At 28.3% G+C, this 17,191-nt stretch overlaps 1 protein-coding gene across 1 annotated transcript; it reads right to left on the bottom strand.

Moving 5' to 3' along the window:
* Positions 1-3,678: 3,678 nt before the first annotated feature.
* On the bottom strand, positions 3,679-7,297 carry LOC130669497 (uncharacterized protein DDB_G0271670-like). Its single transcript, XM_057472440.1, has 2 exons — positions 7,144-7,297; positions 3,679-6,284 (listed from the first exon to the last, which is right to left on the bottom strand). The coding sequence occupies exons 1-2, from the start codon at positions 7,292-7,294 to the stop codon at positions 4,747-4,749; spliced, it is 1,689 nt and encodes a 562-aa protein (XP_057328423.1). The 5' UTR covers positions 7,295-7,297; the 3' UTR covers positions 3,679-4,746.
* Positions 7,298-17,191: the final 9,894 nt, after the last annotated feature.

A 17,191-nucleotide genomic window follows, 5' to 3' on the forward strand; every position in this document is an offset into this window, starting at 1 on the left:
AAACGTGTGTTATGAACACGAGACTTGGAAGACAAGTAATGGGTTCATTACAAATTGTTCATAAGTATAAAAACATTAGAATAAAAATTTTTTTGTTACTTTTTAGAATACATTATTTTTATCTAATTTTATAAAAGTTAGTTTAAGTCAAGACCCTTAATGGATTAAAAGTATTGCTATTGTTAATTATGACTTATATTTCATTAATAACTTTCGTGATTTTTAAGTAATAAATTTCGTTTTTCATTTTTGTCTTTTTTTTAAGCTGATCAAATGTAACCATAATAATAAATGAATAATAATTTAATAGCTCTAAAAAATTTTTGAACATACACATTTAAAATACTTTTGTTTAATAATTTTTAACTTTGACTAAAATTTATATTTTGAGATATTTTCCCTAGTAATACGTGATCGACCGAAATTCTGGAGTAAGTATATTGAGCAAGACCCCTAGCTGCTAGTGTCTTTTTCTACGTATGCGTCTTTCGCAAGATCGTGTATCAAGAAATTTATGCCGAGATTTGTGTATGTCTTGCTCATGGTATCGTACGCAAGAATATTGAAGATATCTTGAACACGATGCAATAAAAAAGTGTCTGACGCATTTCTCGCACCAGTATAACTAACAGTAGGTACTTACGCATGGCTTGCTCAAGATCTGCTCAAGGCTCAAGGTCAATTTCGAGCCTTGAGCAGATCTTGAGCAAGCCATACGCAACTATTTTCAACTATAGTCTTCCTTCAGAATTGAGTAATAATCGTGCACGAATTTCTTGTGTAAGGCTTGCAATTAAAATTTGGTCCCAAGTATCTCCAGCAAGACACATCCGTAGAAAAAGACAATAGCACCGATCGATCTTAAGAGCAGACTTGCTCAAGAATTGAAAAAGTTTGTTATATAGGTTATTGTCGATCTATACTTAATTCTATCTACTTTATAATGAAACTTGGAAAAAATAAAAATTTCCTTCATTCAGGCAACAGTAATTCATTTAATGAAAATTTAATCGATTAGTATGATTGATATTGAGTCGAATTATTATTTTTTATTTATTGATTTTTTTTATTAATTTAAAAAAAAAAATTACTCTAACACCACTATAGTCCTTGGATCACACATAAGGCTCTGTATAACATTTCGGGCCAATTGAATATTGTTGATGTTTTTTATAAGTTTGAATATGAGGAATTCGAAAAAGTAGTTTATTTTTTTGAACGATAATTACTTTTTTTTTTAGAAAAAATCTAATTTTTTAACCAATTCTAACAAGCCTGTCAATTACATTATTTTAAAAAATTTAAACATGGATATGTTTGTTAATTTAAACAGAATAAATTTTGTCTCTTTAAATTTTCTCATATTTTTCTTATTTTCCGAGTTATTTAAACAACCGCGTTAAAAAATGATTAAACTCACGTGGCGTCCTTCTCGCACTTACGCAGCTCTACTATCTTGTATGCTCTCACTACGCTCAGTCTGTAATTATTGTTACACTGATAAAAAAATTGACTTGATTCAAGAGCGAAAATCTTGAACCAAGAATATCATTTTGAAGAAAATGATATTCTTGAGTCGATGAGAAATTTACTTGAACCAAGGATAACTTTTTGGCTCAAGAATTTCTTCTCTTGACTCAAGAATATCATTTTCTTCAAAATGATATTCTTGGTTCAAGATTTTTGATCTTGAATCAAGTCAACTTTTTTATAAGTGTATGAATACGAAAAATAGCATGGAGCTCAGATTTAAATTTCAAAATCTTTATAATTATTTAAAAGGTATTGACAATCATAACGTAAATTATTAATAACAATGTAGAATACTTTAGCATGTAATTATTTGAAAAATTTCGAAAATAATGGTGAAATTAAAAAAAAAACCAAGCTAGTTAATATTATTTTAATGAAGCCCTAACATAAATATAATTTTTTTCAAATGAAAAAAATGGTAATAGCTATTAGTCTGAGAGAGTTTGAATAAACTTTATTCTGTTTGTTATTGTATTTTTCAAAATTTCTGTAATTACTGATAGTTTCGAGATTTTTTCAATAAATTTCTTTATTTTTAAATTTAAAGCTGAGCGTATTTTCATTTATCGCACTACCAACAATAGATATAAACCGAACACAGTGAGAGCGTAAAAAACAGACAGCGGAGCTGCGTAAGTGTGAGAAGGATGCCACGAGAGTTAAGTCATTTTTTAACTCGTTCGATTAAATAACTCAATAAATGAATAACATATGGAAAAATTTACAGAAACAAAGTTTAAAGTAAATAAATTAACAAATATAACTACAATTTACTTTTTTCAATAATGTAATTGGTTCATTTGCTAGAGCGATTTAAACAATTTAATTTCTCACACTAAAGTCCACAAAACATCAGCAATACTTAATCGATCTATAATATCTATTGAAGCGCCTGACTTGTGGCCCAAGGACTCTAGGAATCTAACCGAGAGGTTGCTAGAGCTTTACATTTTTTTATATATTTATATAATGAGTTAGTTATGAATATAATAAAAAATACGTACGCTTTCATACGACAATGATTTCTTGAATGGGGTCTTCTTTTATTCGATTGTCTTCCCATTATTATCACCCAGACATAAAAAAAATTATGATCACAAAATAAAAGAAAACAATTTTTCACCACTAAACACTATAATGATATCCAAATAAAAAATAAGTAATTATTACAAATTTTATAGACTAACAATACACAAATTGAAACAATTTATTTTACCACTGAACACGAGACTAATATTTAAATTACAAAAAAATAATTATTAAAAATTGTTAAAAATTATTGATTTATAAAAAAAAGTATTTGTTTAGTTTCCTACGTTTTTAAAAATAATTTTATATTTCATAAAAAATACAAATTCACATTATGTAAACGTGTCAACGATAGTTTATAAGAACTGCTACAATGGAGTCGCTTACTATAAACAAAAGAATAAACATCAATTGTTACGACATTGCTAAAATGTTTATATATTTATAGATATAGTCAAGCCAACAACAATGTCAACTACATTTATAAATATATATATATATATATATTAAATCTATCATTTTGGAGCAACTGTTTTTACAATTTATCAATAGCCTCAATGCTTGCTGGGAGGTAAAACTAAATGATTATTAAAAGTTAAAATGTTAATATTATTATTATTATTATTATCATATGGCTCATCGTAATTTTCTATTTTCCATTTAATTAATATAGGAAAAAATAGTTTTTAATTTTGGCACTCTCAATCTCACTAATGGTGCAATATACAACTAGATCTCTTATCATTGTAAAATAAATTTCTTAGGGCGAGAAAAAAAAATTTTTGCGGCTAATAAAAATATCTTGTGCCAAGAAAGTCTATTTTTTCATGAATTAAATTATTGCTAATGAAGCTTGATAACTTAAAATAAAATAAATAAATAAAAATAGTTATAACTGTTTAAACAGAAATATTTATTAATTTTAATTTTTCATAAGAATTAAAGTATAACATATCGTTTGATCGATATAAATTAAAAATTTTTCTTATGATTTTCAAGTAATTGATTGATAACCCGATGAAAAAAGATTTTATACAATTGTATAAAATTATATACAAAAAATGGCCCGATCCAATTATATACAACTGTATAAAAATTGTATACAATTGGATCGGGCCATTTTTTCTATCCAATTATATATAGTCTATATATAATTGTATAAAATCTTTTTTTATCGGGAATCAAAAATGAGATAAGCAATGCCAAATTATTTAATCAGGACTCGGCTCTCTTCTAGATTACATATCATTAATAATAATAATTACAATAATAATAATAATAATTGATAATTATAATTGTAATAATAATCTTACTCTGATTGCCTAAAAAAAATTAATACATATTAATCCCTATTTGTGCATATAAACCTTTTTCTTAATGATTAATTTAAATTTTAATAGTGATTAAAGATGTTTAATTAAATCTATCAAAAAGATTCAATGCCAACAGAGATGATATCACCATGCTGGTTTAATTTTTTTTTTTAAATCGTTTATTTAAATGTTAATCGGCTATCAATCAGCGACCTGTGTTTTTATTAATGTAATTAAAGTGATGTCATAACTGTTTGACACGTTATTAAACGTGTAAATTATTTTTTTCTCTGGCTTAATCAGATAATTACAGCGCATTAATTTTTTTATTGTAAATTTGATTTTTTTTCTTTCAATTTTCAAGATGAACAGATTTGTAATTTTAATAATTTTACTCTTAATTTATAATTTTTTGGCTCATTTTATCAACTCCGTGCCGATTGATACGTGTTTGGCAGTGACACCGATTAAATTAAGAATAATTAATGTGTTTAATTAAATATGTATACTTATATAAATAATCTTAAAGTTTATAATATTGAAGATTGAATAATAATAAAGATGATAATTTATGTGAAGTTAATGAAATGTTGAAATATTTAATAAGATTGTTAGATTAGTTGGAGCTGGGTTTATCTAAGCACGGTCACCATGGATTCGTCGGGCTAATTAGTTATTTTTTGGCATATAAATTATTTATTATTAAAGATAATTAATTAGAAAATTTTCGACACTTGTTAAAAATAAAATAATGGTCGTTGAAATTATAAAATAAAACTTATTTAATTTGAACTAAAAATGTTTAGTTTTTTAAAAGTAAAAATAGTAATAGCGCAAATAATAATAATTAGAGAAGTTGTAGTTTCCAAGATCAATTAAGAGGTAAATATGGTAGTGAAGGTTGATGTGGCAAAACTATCTGATACTGGATTGGCGTCGGATGATAGTTTACAGAGACAGGTTGAGATTGATATAGAGGCTGATATTGAGGTTGATACAGAGGCTGGTAATGTGGTTGATGTGCTGGAGGAAAAATCAGCTGATAATTGTTGGAAAGATGGTGCAAGGGCGCAGGTTGTAAATGAAGTGCAGGTTGAACGGGAACAACTTGGATCGGACTTGATTGAACTGAATTGGAAGTTTGAGCCTGATTAGAACGTTGAGTATGATTGAATGTTCGAGAGCGATTGGACAATTGTTGTTGATTATTGGTTAATGCATTAACACCTCGCTGAGTATTAAACTTTTGACGTTGTAATTTCTTGTTGTTCCTCTCCACATATCTTAGGCGTCGTTTCAAAATTTTCATCTGTTCAGACGGTGCAGCAGATATTTGACGCAGAGGTGGATCAGCACTTGCAGAAGCCGATGATCTATTAGCAGATATTGGAGGTGGGTCAGTTATTGAAGAAGACGAAGATCCAGCAGCAGATGTTTGACGCAGAGGTCGATCAGTACTTGCAGAAGCCGATGATCTATTAGCAGATATTGGAGGTGCGTCAGTTCTTGTAGAAGACGAAGATCCAGCAGCAGATGTTTGACACAGAGCTAGATCAGCACTTGCAGAAGCCGATGATCTATTAGCAGATATTGGAGGTGCGTCAGTTCTTGTAGAAGACGAAGATCCAGCAGCAGATGTTTGACGCAGAGCTAGATCAGCACTTGCAGAAGCCGATGATCTATTAGCAGATATTGGAGGTGCGTCAGTTCTTGTAGAAGACGAAGATCCAGCAGCAGATGTTTGACGCAGAGCTAGATCAGCACTTGCAGAAGCCGATGATCTATTAGCAGATATTGGAGGTGGAGATGGGTCAGTTCTTGTAGATGTTGAAGATCCAGCAGCAGATGTTTGACGCAGAACTAAATCAGCAATTATAGAAGACGGTAATCCATCAGCAGATATTGGAGGTGGAGATGGGTCAGTACTTGTAGAAGACGAAGATCCAGCAGCAGATGTTTGACGCAGAGGTCGATCAGTACTTGCAGAAGCCGATGATCTATTAGCAGATATCGGAGGTGGAGATGGGTCAGTACTTGTAGAAGACGAAGATCCAGCAGCAGATGTTTGACGCAGAGGTCGATCAGTACTTGCAGAAGCCGATGATCTAGTAGCAGATATCGGAGGTGGAGGTAGGCCAACTCTTGTAGATGTCGAAGATCCAGCAGCAGATGTTTGACGCAGAACTAGATCAGCAATTGTAGAAGACGGTAATCCATCAGCAGATTTTGGAGGTGGAGGTAGGTCAGTTCTTGTAAGAACCGCATCTCGGTAGGAACCTCGTCCTCGACCTCGACCTCGTTCTTGACCTTGTCCTCGACCTCCTCCTTGGATTTGTCCTCGACCTCGTCCTTGAACTTGCCCTCGACCTCGTCCTTGATTTGACGCACCACGCTGTTTGCGAGCACCACCTAAAAACAATTTTAAAATGAAAACAATGATCCTGTCAAAAATTCCTGAAAATAGGTTTTTTTTTTTTTGAAATAAAAATTTGTGAGGACCATTTTATAGAAAATTAAGTTTCCTACAAAAATTTTAACAGTAATTTTTGTCATATTTCCAATAGTTCAGTCATAATTCTTATTTCCAAAGTAAAAGAAGAATGCAAAATTCTTGAGACAAGAAAAAAAAAGTTGTCTGATTTAAAATTTTAAACTTTCAATTATTCATAACCACCAATAAAATTTTTTAAGAAACTATAAAGTATTGTCGTTACCAATTATTTTTCTAAAGAAATTATCTAAGCGAATGAAATTTTAGTGACCGCAACTCAAATTAAGAAAATCAAATTTGTTAATAAAATTAAATAGATTAATTCCAGCTCACAAGTAAATTAATACAACAAAAAACTACAATTGATTAGTACCTACGTTTTGTATTTTTTTTTTAAATTTCGATGGTTTTATTTACATAAAAAACTTATGAATATTTTATATTATGGACGGTACGACGCAGATTGTTATAAAGAGAGAGCGCGCGAAAGATCAGACTTCAACGTGCAAGAGTGAGACTTCAGACGAAAAAATAATTATTTAAGTCATCACTATGATTTGCAATTAATTTCTCACATTGAAAAAATTATTTTAGCATTTGACAAAAAATCGTCGTTGTAAAAAAAAAAAAGAGAAAAATAAAGTAAAAGGAAGATAGGCAACATGACGCCAACTATATATAAGCTCGTATAATCAAAAAATTTACATCAAATTTCATTTATTTTTATCATCAATAATTGAGATAGTTTAAATATGAAGTTAACAAAGAATAACTTACCTCGATTTGATTTAGAATTCAAAGGATTCATGAAGATAATTAGCGAGACTGAAGACACAAAAAACAGGAAAACAGTGATGTTGAAACACTCGGATTCGTATTGTGAATAACGTACAACGCAAATGACTACGTAAGACAACGCGGAAAGCATCAATTGTTTATTTACTGGCTGGGTGTACGGAAACACTAACCCTGTCATATGTATTACTGTAAAGTGCATACATATAAAGGCAGCAGTACTGAAAGAGTTGAAAATTTTTGGCGGCATGTATTCAAAATTTATGTTAACTTTTTGTTGTTGTTTTAAATGTAATTAAACAATTAATTGGGTATTAAAAATATTTGATAAAATCAAAATTATATGATGATAACAAATTATTATTGTCGATTAACTAATAAATTAAATAAAATTTTAGTCAATGCGAAAAAAAATTATAAATTTTTTAAGTAGCTCATGAAACAGACCCAAAAAATATTTAATGAAATCAAATTTCAATGATGGTACAAAAATGATTATTATTAAAAATTTGATCATCGATGAAAATAAATAAACGATTAAATTTGTAGTAAGATCGTGATAATATAATAAATTTTTGGAGAGAGTAATCGCTCATGTATTGTGGAAATTAAAGTAAATAAATAATAAATAATAAATAAAATGTGAAAATCATGAACATCGATTTCCTTTCTCGATATTAATATTTATTTTTTAAAAAATGGTGCTAAGTCAATAAAAAAAGTTTATTTTAAATTAAAATAATAAGAAAAAAAATTATTTTTTTGAATGGCCCGCCTCTTCTGTAGATGTCTCTACTTTCTTTTACGACTGGCACGCCAAACTTATTGTCGTGTTTACGTCTCCATATATTCATTCGTTGTGTACTTGACATCACTGGTTTTGTGCATTAAAATAATTTATTATAAATAAATAAAACAATAAAATGAATAGTTATTTAGTTAAAATTATTCGTTGATAAATTATTTGTTTGCAAGTATACAGTGTGAGCTTTTTTTAAGCAAAAAAAAAAGTGAAAAAGTGTTCTTGTGAAAGTAAAATAGTTGGAAAACATAAAGTGTCAGTAAGTGTAATAATTTATAAAAGAAGTCAACAATAAATGATTGAATATAAATAAGTAAACATTAATAATTTATTAATAAAAATTTTTAGATATACTGATGTGGACAATTGGAGGATACTTGACATTAATCAAGCTCAAACTTGAGGTTAGAGTAGAATGCTAATTTTGTGTCAAGTAAGAATAAATGGTAAAATAAATTATTCACATCATTTTTAAAATAAAAAAAAAAAAAATCAATTGTAAGAAAATGAAATTACGATTGTATAATTCTAAAATAATTATATTAATTTCAGAAGGACAGGACAGTATCGTTAACAAAATCAGTGGAGTATCGGTGATAGTGACGTGGCAAGTCTTGAGTGGTCATAACAAAAAAATCCCGAGTGATCGTGAAGAAAGAAAAATAATTATTCAAAATTTTGAATTAATTTACTGAATTAAAAGTCATGGAGACTTAGAAGGTTACGATTCTAATTTATAATTGGAGTTGTAGGATTTGAAAATACTGATGTATATGTCAATTTGACAGAGGCAGTGGAGTATCGGTGATAGTGACGTGGCAAGTCTTAAGGGGTCATATCAGAAAAATTATTATTTTTTTAAATTTGTTAATTAATTTACAAAATCAGAGAACGATCCTGAAGTTAGCAGACAGTTAAATATTTTTTTGATTTTTTATGAACAAATAAATTAAAAAAAAGAAAATAATCTAAAAATTTGCAGACGTAGAAAAATTTAAAAACTACAGGCGCAATTTTTAAAAATTTTTTTATTTATAATTTAATGTCCAAAAAAAATTCAAAAAAATATAAGACGTCAGCTAACTTCAGTATCATAATTAAAAAACATGAAGACAAAAAAGCTGCAATTGCAATTTATGAATAATTGAAGTAGTAGGATTTAAAAATACTGATGTATATGTCAATTTGACAGAGGCAGTGGAGTATCGGTGATAGTGACGTGGCGTATCTCGAGTGGTCGTAAAGAAAAAAATATAAGTATTTAAATTTTTAAATTAATTTAATAAATTGAAAGTCGTGTAGGCTCAGAAGGTTACGATTCTAATTTATAATTGAAGTAGTAGGATTTAAAAATACTGATGTATATGTCAATTTGAGAGAGGCAGTGGAGTATCGGTGATAGTGACGTGGCGAGTCTTGAGTGGTCGTAAAGAAAAAAAAATAAGTATTTAAATTTTTAAATTAATTTAATAAATTGAAAGTCGTGTAGGCTCAAAAGGTTACGATTCTAATTTATAATTGAAGTAGTAGGATTTAAAAATTCTGATGTATATGTCAATTTGAGAGACGCAGTGGAGTATCGGTGATAGTGACGTGGCGAGTCTTGAGTGGTCGTAAAGAAAAAAAAATAATTATTTAAATTTTTAAATTAATTTAATAAATTGAAAGTCGTGTAGGCTCGGAAGGTTACGATTCTAATTTATAATTGAAGTAGTAGGATTTAAAAATTCTGATGTATATGTCAATTTGAGAGAGGCAGTGGACTATCGGTGATAGTGACGTGGCAAGTCTTAAGGGGTCATATCAAAAAAATTATTATTTTTTTAAATTTGTTAATTAATTTACAAAATTAGAGAACGATCCTGAAGTTAGCAGACAGTTAAATATTTTTTTGATTTTTTATGAACAAATAAATTAAAAAAAAGAAAATAATCTAAAAATTTGCAGACGTAGAAAATTTTAAAAACTACAGGCGCAATTTTTAAAAATTTTTTTATTTATAATTTAATGTCCAAAAAAAATTCAAAAAAATATAAGACGTCAGCTAACTTCAGTATCATAATTAAAAAACATGAAGACAAAAAAGCTGCAATTGCAATTTATGAATAATTGAAGTAGTAGGATTTAAAAATACTGATGTATATGTCAATTTGAGAGACGCAGTGGAGTATCGGTGATAGTGACGTGGCGAGTCTTGAGTGGTCGTAAAGAAAAAAAAATAATTATTTAAATTTTTAAATTAATTTAATAAATTGAAAGTCGTGTAGGCTCAGAAGGTTACGATTCTAATTTATAATTGAAGTAGTAGGATTTAAAAATTCTGATGTATATGTCAATTTGAGAGAGGCAGTGGAGTATCGGTGATAGTGACGTGGCAAGTCTTAAGGGGTCATATCAAAAAAATTATTATTTTTTTAAATTTGTTAATTAATTTACAAAATTAGAGAACGATCCTGAAGTTAGCAGACAGTTAAATATTTTTTTGATTTTTTATGAACAAATAAATTAAAAAAAAGAAAATAATCTAAAAATTTGCAGACGTAGAAAATTTTAAAAACTACAGGCGCAATTTTAAAAAATTTTTTTATTTATAATTTAATGTCCAAAAAAAATTCAAAAAAATATAAGACGTCAGCTAACTTCAGTATCATAATCAAAAAACATGAAGACAAAAAAGCTGCAATTGCAATTTATGAATAATTGAAGTAGTAGGATTTAAAAATACTGATGTATATGTCAATTTGAGAGACGCAGTGGAGTATCGGTGATAGTGACGTGGCGAGTCTTGAGTGGTCGTAAAGAAAAAAAAATAAGTATTTAAATTTTTAAATTAATTTAATAAATTGAAAGTCGTGTAGGCTCAGAAGGTTACGATTCTAATTTATAATTGAAGTAGTAGGATTTAAAAATTCTGATGTATATGTCAATTTGAGAGACGCAGTGGAGTATCGGTGATAGTGACGTGGCGAGTCTTGAGTGGTCGTAAAGAAAAAAAAATAATTATTTAAATTTTTAAATTAATTTAATAAATTGAAAGTCGTGTAGGCTCAGAAGGTTACGATTCTAATTTATAATTGAAGTAGTAGGATTTAAAAATTCTGATGTATATGTCAATTTGAGAGAGGCAGTGGAGTATCGGTGATAGTGACGTGGCGAGTCTTGAGTGGTCGTAAAGAAAAAAAAATAAGTATTTAAATTTTTAAATTAATTTAATAAATTGAAAGTCGTGTAGGCTCAAAAGGTTACGATTCTAATTTATAATTGAAGTAGTAGGATTTAAAAATTCTGATGTATATGTCAATTTGAGAGAGGCAGTGGAGTATCGGTGATAGTGACGTGGCAAGTCTTAAGGGGTCATATCAAAAAAATTATTATTTTTTTAAATTTGTTAATTAATTTACAAAATTAGAGAACGATCCTGAAGTTAACAGACAGTTAAATATTTTTTTGATTTTTTATGAACAAATAAATTAAAAAAAAGAAAATAATCTAAAAATTTGCAGACGTAGAAAATTTTAAAAACTACAGGCGCAATTTTTAAAAATTTTTTTATTTATAATTTAATGTCCAAAAAAAATTCAAAAAAATATAAGACGTCAGCTAACTTCAGTATCATAATTAAAAAACATGAAGACAAAAAAGCTGCAATTGCAATTTATGAATAATTGAAGTAGTAGGATTTAAAAATACTGATGTATATGTCAATTTGAGAGACGCAGTGGAGTATCGGTGATAGTGACGTGGCGAGTCTTGAGTGGTCGTATAGAAAAAAAAATAATTATTTAAATTTTTAAATTAATTTAATAAATTGAAAGTCGTGTAGGCTCAAAAGGTTACGATTCTAATTTATAATTGAAGTAGTAGGATTTAAAAATACTGATGTATATGTCAATTTGAGAGACGCAGTGGAGTATCGGTGATAGTGACGTGGCGAGTCTTAAGTGGTCGTAAAGAAAAAAAAATAATTATTTAAATTTTTAAATTAATTTAATAAATTGAAAGTCGTGTAGGCTCAAAAGGTTACGATTCTAATTTATAATTGAAGTAGTAGGATTTAAAAATTCTGATGTATATGTCAATTTGAGAGACGCAGTGGAGTATCGGTGATAGTGACGTGGCGAGTCTTGAGTGGTCGTAAAGAAAAAAAAATAATTATTTAAATTTTTAAATTAATTTAATAAATTGAAAGTCGTGTAGGCTCAGAAGGTTACGATTCTAATTTATAATTGAAGTAGTAGGATTTAAAAATTCTGATGTATATGTCAATTTGAGAGAGGCAGTGGAGTATCGGTGATAGTGACGTGGCAAGTCTTAAGGGGTCATATCAAAAAAATTATTATTTTTTTAAATTTGTTAATTAATTTACAAAATTAGAGAACGATCCTGAAGTTAGCAGACAGTTAAATATTTTTTTGATTTTTTATGAACAAATAAATTAAAAAAAAGAAAATAATCTAAAAATTTGCAGACGTAGAAAATTTTAAAAACTACAGGCGCAATTTTAAAAAATTTTTTTATTTATAATTTAATGTCCAAAAAAAATTCAAAAAAATATAAGACGTCAGCTAACTTCAGTATCATAATTAAAAAACATGAAGACAAAAAAGCTGCAATTGCAATTTATGAATAATTGAAGTAGTAGGATTTAAAAATACTGATGTATATGTCAATTTGAGAGACGCAGTGGAGTATCGGTGATAGTGACGTGGCGAGTCTTGAGTGGTCGTAAAGAAAAAAAAATAAGTATTTAAATTTTTAAATTAATTTAATAAATTGAAAGTCGTGTAGGCTCAAAAGGTTACGATTCTAATTTATAATTGAAGTAGTAGGATTTAAAAATTCTGATGTATATGTCAATTTGAGAGAGGCAGTGGAGTATCGGTGATAGTGACGTGGCGAGTCTTGAGTGGTCGTAAAGAAAAAAAAATAAGTATTTAAATTTTTAAATTAATTTAATAAATTGAAAGTCGTGTAGGCTCAGAAGGTTACGATTCTAATTTATAATTGAAGTAGTAGGATTTAAAAATTCTGATGTATATGTCAATTTGAGAGAGGCAGTGGAGTATCGGTGATAGTGACGTGGCGAGTCTTGAGTGGTCGTAAAGAAAAAAAAATAAGTATTTAAATTTTTAAATTAATTTAATAAATTGAAAGTCGTGTAGGCTCAGAAGGTTACGATTCTAATTTATAATTGAAGTAGTAGGATTTAAAAATTCTGATGTATATGTCAATTTGAGAGACGCAGTGGAGTATCGGTGATAGTGACGTGGCGAGTCTTGAGTGGTCGTAAAGAAAAAAAAATAATTATTTAAATTTTTAAATTAATTTAATAAATTGAAAGTCGTGTAGGCTCAGAAGGTTACGATTCTAATTTATAATTGAAGTAGTAGGATTTAAAAATTCTGATGTATATGTCAATTTGAGAGACGCAGTGGAGTATCGGTGATAGTGACGTGGCGAGTCTTGAGTGGTCGTAAAGAAAAAAAAATAATTATTTAAATTTTTAAATTAATTTAATAAATTGAAAGTCGTGTAGGCTCAGAAGGTTACGATTCTAATTTATAATTGAAGTAGTAGGATTTAAAAATTCTGATGTATATGTCAATTTGAGAGACGCAGTGGAGTATCGGTGATAGTGACGTGGCGAGTCTTGAGTGGTCGTAAAGAAAAAAAAATAATTATTTAAATTTTTAAATTAATTTAATAAATTGAAAGTCGTGTAGGCTCAGAAGGTTACGATTCTAATTTATAATTGAAGTAGTAGGATTTAAAAATTCTGATGTATATGTCAATTTGAGAGAGGCAGTGGAGTATCGGTGATAGTGACGTGGCAAGTCTTAAGGGGTCATATCAAAAAAATTATTATTTTTTTAAATTTGTTAATTAATTTACAAAATTAGAGAACGATCCTGAAGTTAGCAGACAGTTAAATATTTTTTTGATTTTTTATGAACAAATAAATTAAAAAAAAGAAAATAATCTAAAAATTTGCAGACGTAGAAAATTTTAAAAACTACAGGCGCAATTTTAAAAAATTTTTTTATTTATAATTTAATGTCCAAAAAAAATTCAAAAAAATATAAGACGTCAGCTAACTTCAGTATCATAATTAAAAAACATGAAGACAAAAAAGCTGCAATTGCAATTTATGAATAATTGAAGTAGTAGGATTTAAAAATACTGATGTATATGTCAATTTGAGAGACGCAGTGGAGTATCGGTGATAGTGACGTGGCGAGTCTTGAGTGGTCGTAAAGAAAAAAAAATAAGTATTTAAATTTTTAAATTAATTTAATAAATTGAAAGTCGTGTAGGCTCAAAAGGTTACGATTCTAATTTATAATTGAAGTAGTAGGATTTAAAAATTCTGATGTATATGTCAATTTGAGAGAGGCAGTGGAGTATCGGTGATAGTGACGTGGCGAGTCTTGAGTGGTCGTAAAGAAAAAAAAATAAGTATTTAAATTTTTAAATTAATTTAATAAATTGAAAGTCGTGTAGGCTCAGAAGGTTACGATTCTAATTTATAATTGAAGTAGTAGGATTTAAAAATTCTGATGTATATGTCAATTTGAGAGAGGCAGTGGAGTATCGGTGATAGTGACGTGGCGAGTCTTGAGTGGTCGTAAAGAAAAAAAAATAAGTATTTAAATTTTTAAATTAATTTAATAAATTGAAAGTCGTGTAGGCTCAGAAGGTTACGATTCTAATTTATAATTGAAGTAGTAGGATTTAAAAATTCTGATGTATATGTCAATTTGAGAGACGCAGTGGAGTATCGGTGATAGTGACGTGGCGAGTCTTGAGTGGTCGTAAAGAAAAAAAAATAATTATTTAAATTTTTAAATTAATTTAATAAATTGAAAGTCGTGTAGGCTCAGAAGGTTACGATTCTAATTTATAATTGAAGTAGTAGGATTTAAAAATTCTGATGTATATGTCAATTTGAGAGACGCAGTGGAGTATCGGTGATAGTGACGTGGCGAGTCTTGAGTGGTCGTAAAGAAAAAAAAATAATTATTTAAATTTTTAAATTAATTTAATAAATTGAAAGTCGTGTAGGCTCAGAAGGTTACGATTCTAATTTATAATTGAAGTAGTAGGATTTAAAAATTCTGATGTATATGTCAATTTGAGAGACGCAGTGGAGTATCGGTGATAGTGACGTGGCGAGTCTTGAGTGGTCGTAAAGAAAAAAAAATAAGTATTTAAATTTTTAAATTAATTTAATAAATTGAAAGTCGTGTAGGCTCAGAAGGTTACGATTCTAATTTATAATTGAAGTAGTAGGATTTAAAAATTCTGATGTATATGTCAATTTGAGAGACGCAGTGGAGTATCGGTGATAGTGACGTGGCGAGTCTTGAGTGGTCGTAAAGAAAAAAAAATAATTATTTAAATTTTTAAATTAATTTAATAAATTGAAAGTCGTGTAGGCTCAGAAGGTTACGATTCTAATTTATAATTGAAGTAGTAGGATTTAAAAATTCTGATGTATATGTCAATTTGAGAGAGGCAGTGGAGTATCGGTGATAGTGACGTGGCAAGTCTTAAGGGGTCATATCAAAAAAATTATTATTTTTTTAAATTTGTTAATTAATTTACAAAATTAGAGAACGATCCTGAAGTTAGCAGACAGTTAAATATTTTTTTGATTTTTTATGAACAAATAAATTAAAAAAAAGAAAATAATCTAAAAATTTGCAGACGTAGAAAATTTTAAAAACTACAGGCGCAATTTTAAAAAATTTTTTTATTTATAATTTAATGTCCAAAAAAAATTCAAAAAAATATAAGACGTCAGCTAACTTCAGTATCATAATTAAAAAACATGAAGACAAAAAAGCTGCAATTGCAATTTATGAATAATTGAAGTAGTAGGATTTAAAAATACTGATGTATATGTCAATTTGAGAGACGCAGTGGAGTATCGGTGATAGTGACGTGGCGAGTCTTGAGTGGTCGTAAAGAAAAAAAAATAATTATTTAAATTTTTAAATTAATTTAATAAATTGAAAGTCGTGTAGGCTCAAAAGGTTACGATTCTAATTTATAATTGAAGTAGTAGGATTTAAAAATACTGATGTATATGTCAATTTGAGAGACGCAGTGGAGTATCGGTGATAGTGACGTGGCGAGTCTTGAGTGGTCGTAAAGAAAAAAAAATAATTATTTAAATTTTTAAATTAATTTAATAAATTGAAAGTCGTGTAGGCTCAAAAGGTTACGATTCTAATTTATAATTGAAGTAGTAGGATTTAAAAATACTGATGTATATGTCAATTTGAGAGACGCAGTGGAGTATCGGTGATAGTGACGTGGCGAGTCTTGAGTGGTCGTAAAGAAAAAAAAATAATTATTTAAATTTTTAAATTAATTTAATAAATTGAAAGTCGTGTAGGCTCAAAAGGTTACGATTCTAATTTATAATTGAAGTAGTAGGATTTAAAAATTCTGATGTATATGTCAATTTGAGAGACGCAGTGGAGTATCGGTGATAGTGACGTGGCGAGTCTTGAGTGGTCGTAAAGAAAAAAAAATAATTATTTAAATTTTTAAAATAATTTAATAAATTAAAAATAACGGAGACTAAGAAAGTGACGATTTTAATTAATAATTGAAGTAGTAGGATTTAAAAATACTGGTGTATATGTCAATTTGACAGAGGCAGTGGAGTATCGGTGATAGTGACGTGGCAAGTCTTGAAAGGTCGTAAAGAAAAAAAAATAATTATTTAAATTTTTAAATTAATTTAATAAATTGAAAGTCCTGTAGGCTCAAAAGGTTACGATTCTAATTTATAATTGAAGTAGTAGGATTTAAAAATACTGATGTATATGTCAATTTGACAGAGGCAGTGGAGTATCGGTGATAGTGACGTGGCAAGTCTTAAGGGGTCATATCAAAAAAATTATTATTTTTTTAAATTTGTTAATTAATTTACAAAATTAGAGAACGATCCTGAAGTTAGCAGACAGTTAAATATTTTTTTGATTTTTTATGAACAAATAAATTAAAAAAAAGAAAATAATCTAAAAATTTGCAGACGTAGAAAATTTTAAAAACTACAGGCGCAATTTTAAAAAATTTTTTTATTTATAATTTAATGTCCAAAAAAAATTCAAAAAAATATAAGACGTCAGCTAACTTCAGTATCATAATTAAAAAACATGAAGACGAAAAAGCTGCAATTGCAATTTATGAATAATTGAAGTAGTAGGATTTAAA

Source organism: Microplitis mediator, chromosome 6 (assembly GCF_029852145.1).
Source record: "Microplitis mediator isolate UGA2020A chromosome 6, iyMicMedi2.1, whole genome shotgun sequence".
In the NCBI taxonomy this organism is placed as follows: Eukaryota; Metazoa; Arthropoda; class Insecta; order Hymenoptera; family Braconidae; genus Microplitis; species Microplitis mediator.

What these genes read in the sequence shown, in the direction of transcription:
- LOC130669497 (XM_057472440.1), bottom strand. Translation starts at nt 7,294, where the DNA reads ATGCTTTCCGCGTTGTCTTACGTAGTCATTTGCGTTGTACGTTATTCA. An exon ending in GAATTCTAAATCAAATCGAG is followed by an intron (nt 6,285 to 7,143) that starts GTAAGTTATTCT and finishes AATTGTTTTTAG; the next exon opens with GTGGTGCTCGCAAACAGCGT.